At 36.8% G+C, this 15,999-nt stretch overlaps 1 protein-coding gene across 1 annotated transcript; it reads right to left on the bottom strand.

Moving 5' to 3' along the window:
• Nucleotides 1-14,697: 14,697 nt before the first annotated feature.
• LOC102269855 (guanine nucleotide-binding protein G(I)/G(S)/G(O) subunit gamma-5) lies at nucleotides 14,698-15,207 on the bottom strand. Its single transcript, XM_005904532.2, has one exon. It carries the CDS (start codon nucleotides 15,143-15,145, stop codon nucleotides 14,939-14,941), a length of 207 nt encoding a protein of 68 aa, XP_005904594.1. The 5' UTR covers nucleotides 15,146-15,207; the 3' UTR covers nucleotides 14,698-14,938.
• Nucleotides 15,208-15,999: the final 792 nt, after the last annotated feature.

Raw genomic sequence — 15,999 nt, 5'->3', positions numbered from 1 at the left:
AATCAGAAGACCCAAGTTATGTAGATAAAACAGAGCCAGTGAAAAAATATAACGAGTGCCTCTGAAAGCTAAAGTGTGGTTTAGCTTCCTCCCAATAGACTGCCGCGTCATCCGTGAAGCCCTCCCAGTTTTTTTTTTTTTTTTTTTTAATTTTAAGCTTGGCAAGTATTTCTGATTGTTTGTGAAACATTGACGAATACTTTTCTGAGGCATATACATCTTTTTCTATTAACATTGCTATCTTACACGTAGGAAGAATAAATGCATGCAGGATCAATTAAAATTCAGACAAATCTATGGCTCAACTTATGAAAGCTAAGGAGTAACAGTCCTAAAGAGAAAGGCTGTCACAGGGTTTCATTTCAAATGGACAGAATATAGAATTGGAAAAGGGAAACAGCAACTGAATATTCTAATTTGATGATACAAGGCAAAGTGTATCAAATACTATCAGCTCAGTTCAGTCACCTAGTCATGTCTGACTCTGCGACCCCATGGACTGCAGCACGCCAGGCTTCCCTGTCCATCACCAACTCCCAGAGCTTGCTCAAAATCTTGTCCTTTGAGTTGGTGATGCCATCCAACCAGCTCATCCTCTGTTGTCCCCTTCTCCTGCTGGCTTCAATCTTTCCCAGCATCAGGGTCTTTTCCAACGAGTCAGTTGGCCAAAGTATTGGAGTTTCAGCTTCAGCATCAGTCCTTCCAATGAATAATCAGGACTGATTTCCTTTAGGATTATTGGTTTGATTTCTTTGCAGTCCAAGAGACTCTCAAGAGTCTTCTTCAACACCACAGATCAAAATCATCAATTCTTCAGCTCTCAGCTTTCTTTATAGTTCAACTCTCATCAAATACTATAATCCTAATAAAAAAGAAAATCATAATCTGTGGACTACTAGAAAGTGTTGTAAGTATGAATCAGAAATACTAACTCAAGATTGAATGCTCATTTAGTGCAATAATAGTGTCTGCTTAGCAAAGTGAATTTTCTGTTACATATTTATTTATTTAAATGCCTACCTTCTATTCAACAACTATTTTTTAAGCACCTGAAAAATGAAAAAAGTAATAGTCACTCAGTCATGTTTGACTCTTTGAGACCCCATGGACTGTAACCCACCAGGTTCTTCTGTCCATGGAATTTTCCAGGCAAGAATACTGTAGTGGGTTGCCATGTGCTTCTCCAAGGGATCTTCCCAACCTAGGGACTGAACCTGAGTCTCCTGCATTGCAGGCAGATTCTTTTACCATCTGAGCCACCAGGCAAGACCCTAGTAATCACTTTCAATGTTCCAAAAACTTCAGTCAAGTCTTGGGATACAGTAGGGAAAGCAAGACCTATCTTAAAAATCCTTGAGAGAGTTTACTGGAAAGACAGATAAAAGCATGTGGACAAAAAGATAACTCTTGACTAAGGTTTCAATACATACAGTTCAGCTCTCTTTCTGACTCTATATTTTATTTGTCCTATGCCTTGGGCCACACCCATTTTCTCTGGGATGGATTTCTATGCTTTATAAAATAAATGAGAAGGGCCAAATTAGTCTCTAATTTAATTTCATTCTAAAAAAATTCCTATGATTTTATTTGATGGCATCTATAAAGTCTCTTCCTATAATGCACATTCACAGTTCTCAGAGAAAGATAATGCAGTCTACCAAGAATACTTCAGGCATTAACACTGCAAATACTTTGTATGTTTTTTTCCCTCTGAAAGCCAATATTTTTACTTAAGTCCACTATCATCATCACTGTTTTAATTAATATTATTATATTCTCTAGATTCTGGTGTATGTTCAACATAATGGGAACATTTATTATAAAAATGAAAAAATGACAAAAGTATCTAAATTATTCAGAAAAATGTTAAAAGTTGTGGAAAGTAGGAGGGATGATAAATGACTAATTAGATTTATTTTTAAGTAAAATCTTTGGAAAATTGTTACTGTGCTGTATGCTGAGTGACTTCATTGTTCCTTGCTCTTTGCATAGGAGCCCACCAGGCTCCTATGTCCATGGGATTCTCCAGGCAAGAATACTGTAGTGGGTAGCCATTTCCTCTTCCAGGGAATCTTCCCCACCCAGGGATCAAACCCATGTTTCTTGTGTCTCTTGCATTGGTAGGCAGATTCTTTACTGTTGAGCCATCTGGGAAGCTCCCAAATTAATCTGATATTAATTCAGATACATTTATCTTCTGGGTATTTATCTTATAAAATATGAAAATATTGTTTTAGAATAAAAAATTATACAACACCATGAATTTTAATTTTTGTTTTCTTAGCTAAGTCCTATATACTTTTGTAAACTGTTCATTATCATGAGAATATGAAACTGTGTGAAGGACAGTTGGAATATTTTGATTTTGCTTATAGATGGCAAAATTTAATGTATTAACCATAAGATTTAATAAGATTATCTAACAGAAGACTGAAAATATTTATTAATAAAATTAAAATATAGAAAGTGTTAAATATTTTACTTGATATTTAAAAGTTACATATATAGTATGTCTATAGGAAGAAAGATAAAATCTTTTTATGCAGAAATGATAATATACTGAGAGTTTTTTAAGTTAATTCATTTTTTTAAAATTGATGTTTCTTTCATACTTTCTCCTTTGATCACCAATAGATTCGGTTTTGTAACTCTGCTTTGAATCATGCATTCTGTCTTTCAGTATAAAAACATTAAAATGGGTCAGGGATATGAAAATATGTGTTTAAGAACCAAAATAATCTAAGAAAAGTTTTCACATGAGGAAATTCCATACTGGTTTTGCAAGATTTATACAGAATACACAAGAGTCAATATCCTTTCTTCTTCTGCAGAGTAGCATCCTATTACATATTTGGTGAAACTGAAAGTTGCTCAGTTGTGTCCGACTCTTTGTGACCCCATGGACTGTACAGTCCATGGAATTCTCCAGGTCAGAATACTGGAGTGGGTAGCTTTTCCCTTCTCCAGGGGATCTTCCCAACTCAGGGATCGAATCCAAGTCTCCCACATTGCAGGGTGATCCTTTACCAGCTGAGCCACAAGGGAAACCCAAAATGTCAGCAAAGCAGGGGGACCCAATATGAACCAGGGACCTCATTACATATTTGGTAATCAACTGTGAATCCTAATTTCTAGTTGGGAATACTAAATTTAATCTAGTTTTCCAAATTAGAACCTGGGAGATAGGGGAAGCAACAGTGATTTTCAAGAAGGACCGGATAGAAGGCACCATGTTGAACTGAAGAAACTGACTACTTCCTATAGCACAGGCAGGGATATTTTATTCACTTTTGATTCTTTATCACCCAACACAATGCTGATGCGTGGTTCAATACAAGTTACATATCTGTCACGTTGAAATTAGTTAAATGGACTCTATAAATAAGAACACTTTGGCTTCAGTACAGTTCCTACTATCAAAGTAACTCTGAATTGATAATCTATGGTAGTTAGACCCAGAGAAGGCAAAGGCAACCCTTTCCAGTACTCTTGCCTGGAAAACCTCATGGATGGAGGAGCCTGGTGGGCTGCAGTCCATGGGGTCGCTGAGAGTCGGACATGACTGAGCGACTGACTTCACTTTCACTTTTCACTTTCATGCATTGGAGAAGGAAATAGCAACCCACTCCAGTGTTCTTGCCTGGAGAATCCCAGGGACGGGGGAGCCTGGTGGGCTGCCGTCTATGGGGTTGCACAGAGTCGGACACGACTGAAGCGACTTAGCAGCAGCAGCAGCATGGTAGTTAGACCATCAACTCTGAAATTATATATCTATTTGATAGCAATAACACACCAAGTATTTAAACATCTCAGATGAGTAATATATTTTGGGTAGTTCAAATTAAAAATAAACACACACACACATATATAGTACTCACTACATTTGAAATGGTTACTTATACTTTAACATTTACATTTATGGACAGTTTTGGAGCATTTAGACTAAAAATAAGAATGAAAAGTTGCCTCTATTTTCTTCTCTTTCTAAAGTACTAAAAATGTATTTTCAAATTACTAGTGGAGCCATTGCTATATCTTACCTGGTAGAATCACAGACAGAAAAATATTCTGTACATATTTTATGTACTGTTGCAAATACAACATAGCTATTTTATTTCAAGTAGAAAAAAACTGAGTTTTAAATTAATTTCAAATTTTATGTAATATTAAAAAAACTCCTCTCTTTGCTAAACATCTCCATTAGTATGCTGATAATGATAATGTTGTTAATAACAAATGCTTGTCTAACCTTACTGGGCCCTGTTCAAAATGCATTACACATCTTAACTCATTTAATTCTAATAGCAACCTTATGAATTTATTGTTATTTCCATTTTGCAGAGGAACAAACTAAGGCAAAACAACTTGCCTTAATCATACAGCTAGTAAGTGCAGAGCTGAAATTTGATCCAATGTATTCTTTTCCAAATTCCATGCTCTTAACCATTAAAAAGCCGCTCAGTCGTGTTCGACTCTTTGCCACCCCAGGGACTACACAGTCCATGGAATTCTCCAGGCCAGAATACTGGAGTGGGTAGCATTTCCCTTCTCCAGGGGATCTTCCCAACCCAGGGATTGAACCCAGGTCTCCCGCATTGCAGGCAGATTCTTTACCAGCTGAGCCATAAGGCAAACCCTAAACCAGTAGATGTCAGTAATAATGTTTTATACATATGTATATATATAATGTATATATCCAAGAAAAACACTAAAATATATCAATGTTCAATTAAAAAAACATTAAGTGTATTTTAAAGATTACCTTACAATTAGGGTTATTATAGAATGGGTGCTTGGAATTAAAAATGGGTGTTGGGGTAATGTCATTTCATGTTTCCTAGATTAAGAACAATGTAATCCTTTAAAATTTTCAGAAAAAAATGAGTAATATTAGATAAAATGACCCTGCCAATTTAAAATTTGAAGCAGTGAATATTCAGGATAAATATTTCTCTTTGAACATATTCATTTTGAATGACTGGCTTGACAAAATGCCAATTTCAGTTTGCTTGATAATTATTAACAATTTTACTGAATAGCTTGTTTTATTTATTTCTGTTTATAAATAAAATTCTACTCTTAAAGGAATTTGACAGTATCATATAAAGGTTTTATCAAATGTATAAAGGTTTTATCAAATGTGTTAAACAAATGAAGGTCTAAGCTACAGTCCTCTCAGAACCAATGAGACAAAAGAGGTCATTTACTAATTAAATGAAGACATTCTGCAATGCAAAGTGTATTTACTAAGACAAAAATGTAGAACAATCTTGTGACTTTCTTACATACACAAGGATGACATCAGTTGTGCGTACTAGGAAAAAAGTTACCAAACAGTTCATCCGTAGCCAGTTGTACTTAAAATAGTAAGATATGTTATCACAGGGCAAAAGCCAAAGACAGAAGGATTTCAAATTTTAAAAAGAAAAGGAAAAAACCTTATGTATGTGCTCTGATATTGTAAAAATGGAGAGAACAAGTTGGCATTTCTGGAGAGTCCTTGATAGGAAAGGATTGGTTTTTGAGATAGAACACAAATTGTTTTGTTATAGTTTCTGTCCTTGAATAAAATGGGCCAGGCTCAGGGACACACTGACTAAAAGGAAGGGTGAACCTGACCTCTCCCTTGCTCTTGAAGTTTACCATAGTTATCTATTAGAACTTTTATAGACCTGCTTTTATTTTATTTTATGGTTGTGTGTGTTTTATTTTTATTTTTTGTCTCATCTTCTGCACTTCCAAATCTAATAGCTAGAAGTATAAAAGAAGTCCAGAAATTGTTGTCATGCATAGTGCATGTGAATGGATTTCTTAGAATCTTTGCCAATTTGGGTAGCTCCCAACTTGGAAAGTTTCCCAGATGGGTGCACTTAAAAAAAGTTATGTCATTCTCCAACTTGCTGTTGACAAATGTTTCTGTGGATGCTAATAGACATAAATGTTATTTCTTATTTAGACTAAGTATAGAAGTAGAGCATTTACAACAGCCCATTAGAGATTTTTATCAGCCAGGAGTGGAAAAAGGCCTGGGAGAAAAGCAAAAACATTACAATTGTATAGCTCAGTTAATTCCTGTGTTGGCTCTGCCAAGGTGTATGTTTCTGGATGATTCTAGCCAGAGTTCAATAGTAGGACCGTGATTGTGGGTGAGGGATGGTATTTTCAAATATTCGTGTTTTTAAAATAAAAGGCGTCTGTACTTTTAACTAAATTAATTATGTTTTCCCATTATGAATGATACAGACTAGGACTCAATCTGATGAGAAATGAATCTAGGTTTGATAATTGGATACTTCCAAAACTGTGGTCACAGTACTCAAGTAATTCATTTGGTGGCAGATGGTGGGAAGGGATAAGAAATGAAGTCAGGTTCTCATCACCTGAACTAAGGACAGGATTTTCTATTAATGTAGACACACACACAGTGGAGACAGAATAGTCTCAGTTTATTACATGATCCTGAATCTGGGTAGGGAAATAATCCCGTTTCTTACAATCAGGTCTCTGCTAATTTATTTTGCTTCCTTTAAACCAATACTAGGAAAAGAGAAAAGAAAGGGGGAAAAAACAGGAAAATCATGTGAACTCAGGCAGAGAGCTAAAGAACACTATTTCTAAACGTAATCATTGCTTTGGAAGTTCAAGGTTAGGAGAATATCAAATTGATCTAAAATAAGACACGTATTAATATTTAATATGATTTCCTCCTGCCCCTGTGCCAGTCAGACATTTGGTCCCTAGCATGACATTAATGAGACTGTAAGCTCCTTGAGACAGACACCATGTCTGGTTTATTTCTCCACACCCCACGGGATTTATCCCAGTGACTAGTACTTAAAGGGGCTCAAAACATATTTGAAGAGAGAAATCCAAAATAATTAGCCCTGTGTTTATCTTAAACAAAGATTTGCTTCCATTCAAAATTAGTCACTTGCTGCCACACAGCTCTGGAAGACTCTAGATTGTCAAGGAATAAATACAAGTACATACAAATCATTGCTACACTTGCAAAATTAAACACTGAATTGGGTAGTTGCCAAGTCCCTTTTCAATTTTCCTGTCTCTGGACATCCCTTCACCTGCTCCTCTATTTTTATGGCTAGAGAGAAAAATCAGTGTACTAGTTCTGGTATTGTTTTTCTATTTTCAGGGTGGTGTTTTTAGGCTTTTGGAGGTAGAAGGGAGTCAATGCAAAGGTGCTGGCAGTTTCAAATAAAAACTATTGCTTTGCTTCAGGTTAAATCACTTAACCTGCTGTGATCAATTAGAATCCATTTCGCTATTGAGCACAGCTAGGTGCTTAATAAAAGGGTCACAGGGAGGCACACACAAAGATGTCCACTCAGCTCTGCACATGGCAGGAACCCTTCACCAGCTGTGCAAAATGGTCACTACATGGATGCCGGACAAGTAGATCCACCCCCTTCACCCCATCCCCCCACTGTGGAAAGACTACAGAGTTCTGGAATTTACATCCTATACAAGTGAGACCAGTGATTGCATGCATTTTTTAAAATGCTGTTTTATTAAATTTTATTTTGCATCATAGAGAATATTGCCAGAGTCTTTAACATACATGATGAATCTCTCACTTTTCTTATTTAATGACAAATGATGGAAGTCAAAAACAATTCGTCCCCTGCTGGGGCCACTCATATATAAAACCAAGCCTGCTTCTACGCACCAGGTTTTAAATCAAAACTACACAGCTTATACACTCTCGCCCTTACACTGAGAGGTAAGAAAAGGCAAATATAAACGTCTGCTCAGAAATAGAGGCAGTTCCATAATCAGCCACAGCAAAATGCTGTCTCTTACATTTACCTATAGTGTCTGTAAAGAAGTGTAATGGGAAAGCAGGCAGGACTTCTGACAGTGTCACCCAAGACTGGAACCTATTTAACTTACCAATTAATGAGTCACTAACCTTTTCTTAAGATTACTTAAAACATACACCTCCATCTAATTCTCTAAAACACCACATAAACAGTATTTCTTTCTTTTGTTAAAGAAAACAAAACCACAAAGCAGTTACTCAAGAATAGAAAAGATATGCAAGTTATTTTTGCCTTTATAATCTGAATCTGTTAAATATGAAAAAAATTAAATCTTTGAGGATCCACATATCTGTCATTTTTTTTTCTAAAAATTATGTATGTAAAACAGAAAAAATATTAACAGACCATTATGTAGTTAGAAAATGTCTATTTTAATTCTATCCCCTGATATACAAATTTCTAAAGCTGAATCTTGCCATAATCCTAAAGTTATGTTGGAATTCCTGCTTGTGTCAGAGGTGTTCTGTACTGTCTTAATTTTATAAAGGGAAAGCAATCTGTATTTCCTATGCATACCTTGGCCATGGCAATGGTTGGTTGAGTGTTATTTTGAACCCCTGTGGCTATTGCCCATTAGTTCCAGTGGAGAAAGATAATGACTCCCTGGTATAGTAATTTATCATACTACTAGGTCTGAATTCCATATTCAGCCACTATACATGAGACCAATCCACAAAGAAGACAAAGAAAACCAGACAACTTGAAAACCAATCAAACATTTTGCATCGGTTACTACAAGAAGAAACTGTGTTGCTTTGTTTTGTCTGAGAATTCACCTTTTCGTTTAAATCAAGGGGTAGTTATTCTGCCTCATTTAGGCCACTACAGACTGTCACCCTTTCATAAGTCAGAAAGTGGAATGAATCAGAAAATATGCAATAAATTTACTTTAAAAAAGGGAAGCGAAAGACATGTGAAATTATTGTGTTTGTATTCTCTTAACTCAAAGAGTTGAAGATATTTGTATACTAGAAAAAGAAAAGTAGCACAGGAAGGTTTTCTTTTTTTCCTGACAAATCAATAAGATTTGTCTTGCAGAATCCACACTTTCAAATACTCTGCAACTAGTGGAACACATTTTCTAAGGTGACCAACTGGGGTCTGGTACACTCAGGGTCCATAATTAAATATGCTTTCTCAGAAATCAAAATAGTGAGTTTTGTTTCATCAGAACTCTGAATAAAGAGGAACTAGTATTTCAAAAATAGAGCATTAGACTGCTGGCATCTCTAAAGATATGGTTGGGGTAGCAGCTACTTCACCAAATCCAATCTCTTTACAAAGCCAGAAATCAAAGAGATTTATCATTGCCAATGCTGGTGATTAGAAAGCGTAATTTGTCAGTGCCATTCAGTAGCCAGTGAATGAATAGATCAGACCTATCTGCAATCTGGCTTTTAATGTTAAAACGGGAATTCACTTAGACAGATAATCTATTTCTCAAAAAGGAATTGACTTTAAAAAGTCTATTTGATTGTACTCTCATTCATTTATTACTTGTATTTGGAAATGTCCTATCTCGCTAGCTTCCCAAGCTCCTAATTCCTCTCTACTGGTTCTCTGACTTCTGAGAACACTTACCAGTTGGAAACATTCTCACAGTTATCCAGAAAACCAGAGAAAATACAAAATGGAGAGAAGAGAAAACTTTATCTTTTAGGCCACTGCCTCTTTGGTAGGCAATCCTGAAGAATTTCCAAAAGGAAAAAAAAAAAAATGGATAGGTTAGAAAAGAATATGGTTGAATTATGCAAGCCTTACTCATACACTTATTTTGCTACAGAAATAGTCACGAGACTTTAAGGGATCAGAATTGGCCAAAAATAATAATGTATTCAGTTTTGTTACAATTCTATTAATAAAATGTGGGTTTTTATTGAAGTCAAAATTAAACTTGTCTTCTCTGATACTCTTAAAATCGATAAAATAACTCATCTGTTTACTCTGTTGAAAGCATGTTTGGAAAATGTTTCAGATTCAGTTCTCAACTGATTTTTTTCAAGCTACAGGATAACTTTATATGGCTTCTAAAAATTATTAGAGCTCAATCAGTTCCTTTCATCATATTACTTGTTTAAATTGAGTATACTCTCTTTAGTGTTTCCTGAGTGCATTCTGTTTCCTGGCCCTCCTACTCACATCCCCGTTTCTGCCCAAATCTGTTTAACTTATCATTCCTTTTGACGGAGGGCTTATTTCCACAGAAGTGTAATAGATTTACAAAGAAACTTACTGCCACATAAATATCATTACCCTTATCATGAAGATATTTTCTCTCTTAAAATCTACTTCATAATTAAAGTGTCCTTTTAAAATTGGATTAAAAAAAATATGTGTAAACCAGTTCTACAGAAAGAGTTGTCTGTGGGTAAATGTGACTCTACAGTTACTAGTCTGCCAAGTGATTGTGTTAGGAATAAATTAATTATAGCACTAGGCACACTGTTGTGTTCAACTGACTTTTTTTTTTTTTCCCCAAAAGGACTTTCCCATGGAAGGAATTCAGTTCAGTTCAGCTGCTCGGTTGTGTCCGACACTTTGGGACCCCATGGACTGCAGCACACCAGGCTTCCCTGTCCATCACCAACTCCTGGATCTTGCTCAAACTCATGTCCATTGTGTCGGTGATGCCAACCAACCATCTCATTCTCTGCTACCCCTTCTCCTCCCACCTTCAATCTTTCCCAGCATCAGGGTCTTTTCAAATGAGTCAGCTCTTCGCATCAGTTGGCCAAAGTATTGGAGTTTCAGCTTCAGCATCAGTCCTTCCAATGAAAATTCAGGACTAATTTCCTTTAGGATTGACTGGTTTGATCTCCTTGCAGTCCAAGTCACATAATATGAAAAGGAGTAAGGGGATCAGTTCAGTTCAGTCGCTCAGTCGTGTTTGACTCTTTGCGACCCCATGAGTCGCAGCACACCAGGCCTCCCTGTCCATCACCAACTCCCGGAGTTCACTCAGACTCACGTCCATCGAGTCAGTGATGCCATCCAGCCATCTCATCCTCTGTCGTCCCCTTCTCCTCCTGCCCCTAATCCCTCCCAGCATCAGAGTCTTTTCTAATGAGTCAACTCTTCGCATGAGGTGGCCAAAGTACTGGAGTTTCAGCTTTAGCATCATTCCTTCCAAAGAAATCCCAGGGCTGATTTCCTTCAGAATGAACTAGTTGGATCTCCTTGCAGTCCAAGGGGCTTCTCCAACACCACAGTTCAAAAGCATCAATTCTTCGGCGCTCAGCCTTCTTCACAGTCCAACTCTCATATCCATACATGACCACAGGAAAAACCATAGCCTTGACTAGACGGACCTTTGTTGGCAAAGTAATGTCTCTGCTTTTGAATATGTTATCTAGGTTGGACATAACTTTCCTTCCAAGGAGTAAGCGTCTTTTAATTTCATGGCTGCAGTCACCATCTGCAGTGATTTTGGAGCCCAGAAAAATAAAGTCTGACATCGTTTCCACTGTTTCCCCATCTATTTGCCATGAAGTGATGGGACCTGATGCCATGATCTTCGTTTTCTAAATGTTGAGCTTTAAGCCAACTTTTTCACTCTCCACTTTCACCTTCATCAAGAGGCTTTTTAGTTCCTCTTCACTTTCTGCCATAAGGGTGGTGTCATCTGCATATCTGAGGTTATTGATATTTCTCCCAACAATCTTGATTCCAGCTGTGCTTCTTCCAGTCCAGCATTTCTCATGATGTACTGTGCATATAAGTTAAATAAGCAAGGTGACAACATACAGCCTTGTCATACTCCTTTTCCTATGGAACCAGTCTGTTGTTCCATGTCCAGTTCTAACTGTGAATAAACAAATAACATGCTATTTCTAAAAGTGGAAGCCACCAAGGAATTCTAGCTAACAGTATTCTTATGGACATGTGACCCTAGTATAACCAGATCTTCTGATTTGCTCAAAAGAAGCTGGAATTTCAGATTTGGAGATGAACGCATCTGATCATTTTAGATGCTGGCAAGTTACTAAAAACAATGCGGATAAAACAAAATACAATTTCAGGCCCTGATGAACCAACTATTGCTGGTTTCCAAACTTTGATTTAATCATAGGACTCCACTCATATCTCAGACATATACAAAATAGCCATCCTGGTGTATGGCAAGTTTTATGAATAATCAAGGAGCCTGTCCTACGTCTTCTTACATAATGGCAGTTTAAGCTTGGTTATGATATCCCACATCTAATAATGCAGCTCATCACTTAGGTTATAAAAGCTCTGAGAATTGAGAGTCCTTCCTAACACGTTAGTTAAGTTTTATATGAAACCTATATCAGTTAGTCAGCTAAGTGATACTTTTCTAGACAAAGGTGAAAATTGATGCCCAAAGGATATGTTTTAATGCTTAATACTCTTTTATTTGTAATATCCAATATTATTCTAATGAATACCAGTCTATACAACCTGTTGATAATCATTAATCTAAGAAAAGCACTGTAGGTGATAGCAGCAGATTGCTTCCTATGCTATTTAATTCAACAAAATCAAAAGCATCTCAGTTTAAAAGGGGGAAATAGATATGAAAAGAAAGACAGCTGTTGAATCATTCAGGTTTCCATTTTTAATCAATAACCAGTCCCAGGTGTCTAACACATTAACCCTCAGGAGAAAGACTTGCAACATGTCATCAGAGGAGGGTTGCTGGGAGACAGGGTTGCCTGCTGGGGATTGGATTCCTTTGGTTTCCCTGATCACCATGTTCTGTCTGGCTGTACTTGAGTTGTACTGGTTTCTGAATTCTCCTGAATGCTCAGAAATACTACAGCCCATGACAGCAGTGGCAACTTCATGGGGAAAAATCCATTACAGGAGTGGCCCATTGTTTTTGGGCTCTCCTGGTGGCTCAGTGGTAAAATCGGCTTCCCTCATAGCTCAGTTGGTAAAGAATCCTCTGCAATGCAGGAGACCTGGGTTTGATTCCTGGTTTGGGAAGACCCCCTGGAGAAGGAAATGGCGATCCACTCCAGTATACTTGCCTGGAGAATCCCATGGACAGAGGAGCCTGGTGGGCTACAGTCCATGGGGTCGCAAGAGTAGGACATGACTTAGCGACTAAACCACCACCACAGGGGTAAAGAATCTGCCTGCCAAAGCAGGAGACGTGGGTTTGATCCCTAGGTTGAGAAGAACCCCTGGAGAAGAAAACAGCAACCCATTCTAGTATTTCTGCCTGGGAAATCGCATGGACATAGAAGCCTGGTGGACCACAGTCCATGGGGTCACAAAAGATTCTAATACAACTTAGTGACTCAACAACAGCAACCCACTGTTATCACTCACTAGTCAAGAGACCCTGGGTGCTTTTTTGTCACATGTTGTCTTATCTGGTCACCTTGAAATAATGACCATAGGGTTACATACAGTATGATATGTGTATGTGTGTGTTTCTAAGCACGAGGTTCTGTTTTTCCCTTGCTAGTGGTTATTTTAATGGAAAAAAAAAAAAATTGTCTGACCTATACCTGGCTGCTAGCCAAGAATTAAATATAGCAATTTGTTACAGTAATATTCCTCCAGAGTCCTTCAGCAAGAACACAAACTATTTAAGTTATGCTTAAAGGTATATTTCATTTTTAAGTCTCATCTCTGGTACATGCCATATCCTAAGCAGCTTTCTCTCCAGTAGCACAAGCAGTTTTCCTCAATAGCTTCTTTTCCTGCCTGGCATAGCTCCCTCCCGGGTGTTTACCATTTGAATGATCACATTTGATTTTGTAATACAATAGTTTTATCCAGAAAAAAACAAAAAACAAAACTGTACATAGGGAAAGGCCCCTCCTACCCTGGGAACCCCATTAAGACTTACTACTAATTTCTTGTGTTAGAAAAAAAAAAAAAATATATATATATATATATCACAACTCAATTTCAAAACAATTTTTTCTGTTTCTTAAATGCATATCAATTTTAGTAAATTGTTCTTAATTTCCAAACAGATGTTTAAAATACTCTTTTAAGCAGTATTGCAATTTTCTGTGCTTTTCCTGTTTCCTATGCTAGGCTGTCATTTTTTTAATGAGTCCCACATATTGTACACATTGACAGTATTTGTGTTGTAGCAATCTTTTTAGTATTTTCAGTTGTGTGTTAGTTTCCTGTGAGTGCTGTAACAAATTGCTATAAACTGGGTGACTGAAAGCCATATAAACAGGGTGGGGGGTGTAACATTCAAGAAAAACAACAACAACAACAACAGGTCCACTCAACAGTACTTCAAATCACATGATATTTTGAAATGTGTGTCCCTTCTATGTAGAATAATAGTTTAAGTTTCAAACCTCAAAGCAGCCTGTGAGTGTATCAGCATGGCCTAGGAATATGTAAATGATTTTCTGCTTTTGAGCATAAAGTATATATAGACACACAGAGAGACAAGATTTTTCCTTTTGCAAACAGCATTGCTTTATGGCAGATTGCCAGAACTCCGAGAGACATGCTATCACGCTGTCAGGAGGCATTGTACCAATGAGGAAAGATAGCAGTTTCAGGTATTGTATAGACTAATTGTGGTGTAGGTACGCCAATTGATAAAAGAGCAGAAATTTTGGCATTACATCAATAAGCAGTATAATTAAGGTAATAGGTAGCATGCCATCTAATCAAGTTACTACAGTAATACCAATGTGTGTTAACTTTAACACTCTCTGAATACTAATTACTATTACTTTCAGATTTTTACAATACACAGTATATTTAACAGAATTTAACATATCTGGATAATTACTATTGTGCTAATAAATAAAAATAGTTATTATTCAAAAAAAAAACCACACTGTAGCTAGTTTTTTTAAAGTATTTTCCAGTTATGAATTATCATATGACTAGAGAATATAGATTCTCATTTTTTTTATACTAAGTATTTTATTGTATGTTGCCATCAGTGTATATAAAATAATTACCCTTGTGAAACAGAAAATTATGACTATTCAGAGAGGTAGACATTAAGGACTGACAAAAGTAGAAGTTTGTATAGTATGGCACGTTACAGAGAGGCTTTTGTACAGGCTTCAAATTTAGCTTTCCTTTGAATATTCACTGGTTTATGAAACGTGGTTTGCAAAACCTTGTCAAGATTCGTCTTACTACAAAAAGGAACAGACTTTCTGGGGCCTGAAGGGATTTGTACTTGAAGATACTCCAGTCAGCAGAGGGTCATGTTGAGCATTCTGCAGACAGAACTGTTTCAAATCTGCAGCTGCCTGGGAAACCTTCACCCGATTGAGCCCGGCCTCCAGCCGGAGCTGTTGAACCACTTTTTTCATAGCCGCGATGCTAGATGAACCAGACATGGCCCACTGGAAAGGATGGCAGATCTGTGGGCCGTCGGCAGCTCTGCGGTGGGTCCGCTGGGCCAGTCTGCGGGGCTGGGGGTCTAGATTCTCATTTTTAAAGATGCTTTAATGTAAACATTGTATCCCCTAAATAGAGTTTGTATAAGTCTACCTTTATTATATAGAAATGCAAGTTAAAAAACAACAACAAGGTTTTATATTTGAAAAGACATCTAAAAATCTCCATTGAGTCATCTCTATTTGTCATCTCTATTTGTGTAATGGAATCGATGAACGATGAATTTCCTATGAAATATTATTATTGAAATATAAGTTATACTTGTCTAATTCTCACTTTTAATATATTCTACTGCTTTCAGATACTTAGAAAGGACTTAGATAATCAGTACCCATAATTCAAGTCACTCTCCCTATACGTACCCCTTCTCATGCTTTCATCTCTCCATCTTTCTGGTGTTTTCAACCATCTTGATACTTGATTTTTTTCTGTTTTCTCTAATTGTTTTTTTTTCTTATCCCCATAGGCCAGCATTCATTTCTCTTGGTTCAGTCATGCCTGCTTCCTTACTCAATTGTTGGCACTCAAGTGCCGAGTTTTAAGTGTGTCAATGATGCTTTTACTGAATTTGACAGAATCAAAGGTCAATGAGATGTACATGTGGAAGAAATCCCTACAATTTATAATACTATACATTGTACTTCTAGCTTTTAAATAAGACCCAAACCATTTCTGTTTGGCAACAATACTGACTACTGTTTAAAAAAAAATGATGTTATTTACTAGACATCTATTAAAAACTGGAATTTTTTTTACACAAGCATTCCTTCTCACTTGAAATGCCATAAATACA

Source organism: Bos mutus, chromosome 7 (assembly GCF_027580195.1).
Source record: "Bos mutus isolate GX-2022 chromosome 7, NWIPB_WYAK_1.1, whole genome shotgun sequence".
In the NCBI taxonomy this organism is placed as follows: Eukaryota; Metazoa; Chordata; class Mammalia; order Artiodactyla; family Bovidae; genus Bos; species Bos mutus.
Note: the sequence above shows the minus strand (reverse complement) of the source record. Positions and strands in the feature narration are given on the sequence as shown.

What these genes read in the sequence shown, in the direction of transcription:
- LOC102269855 (XM_005904532.2), bottom strand. Translation starts at nt 15,145, where the DNA reads ATGTCTGGTTCATCTAGCATCGCGGCTATGAAAAAAGTGGTTCAACAG.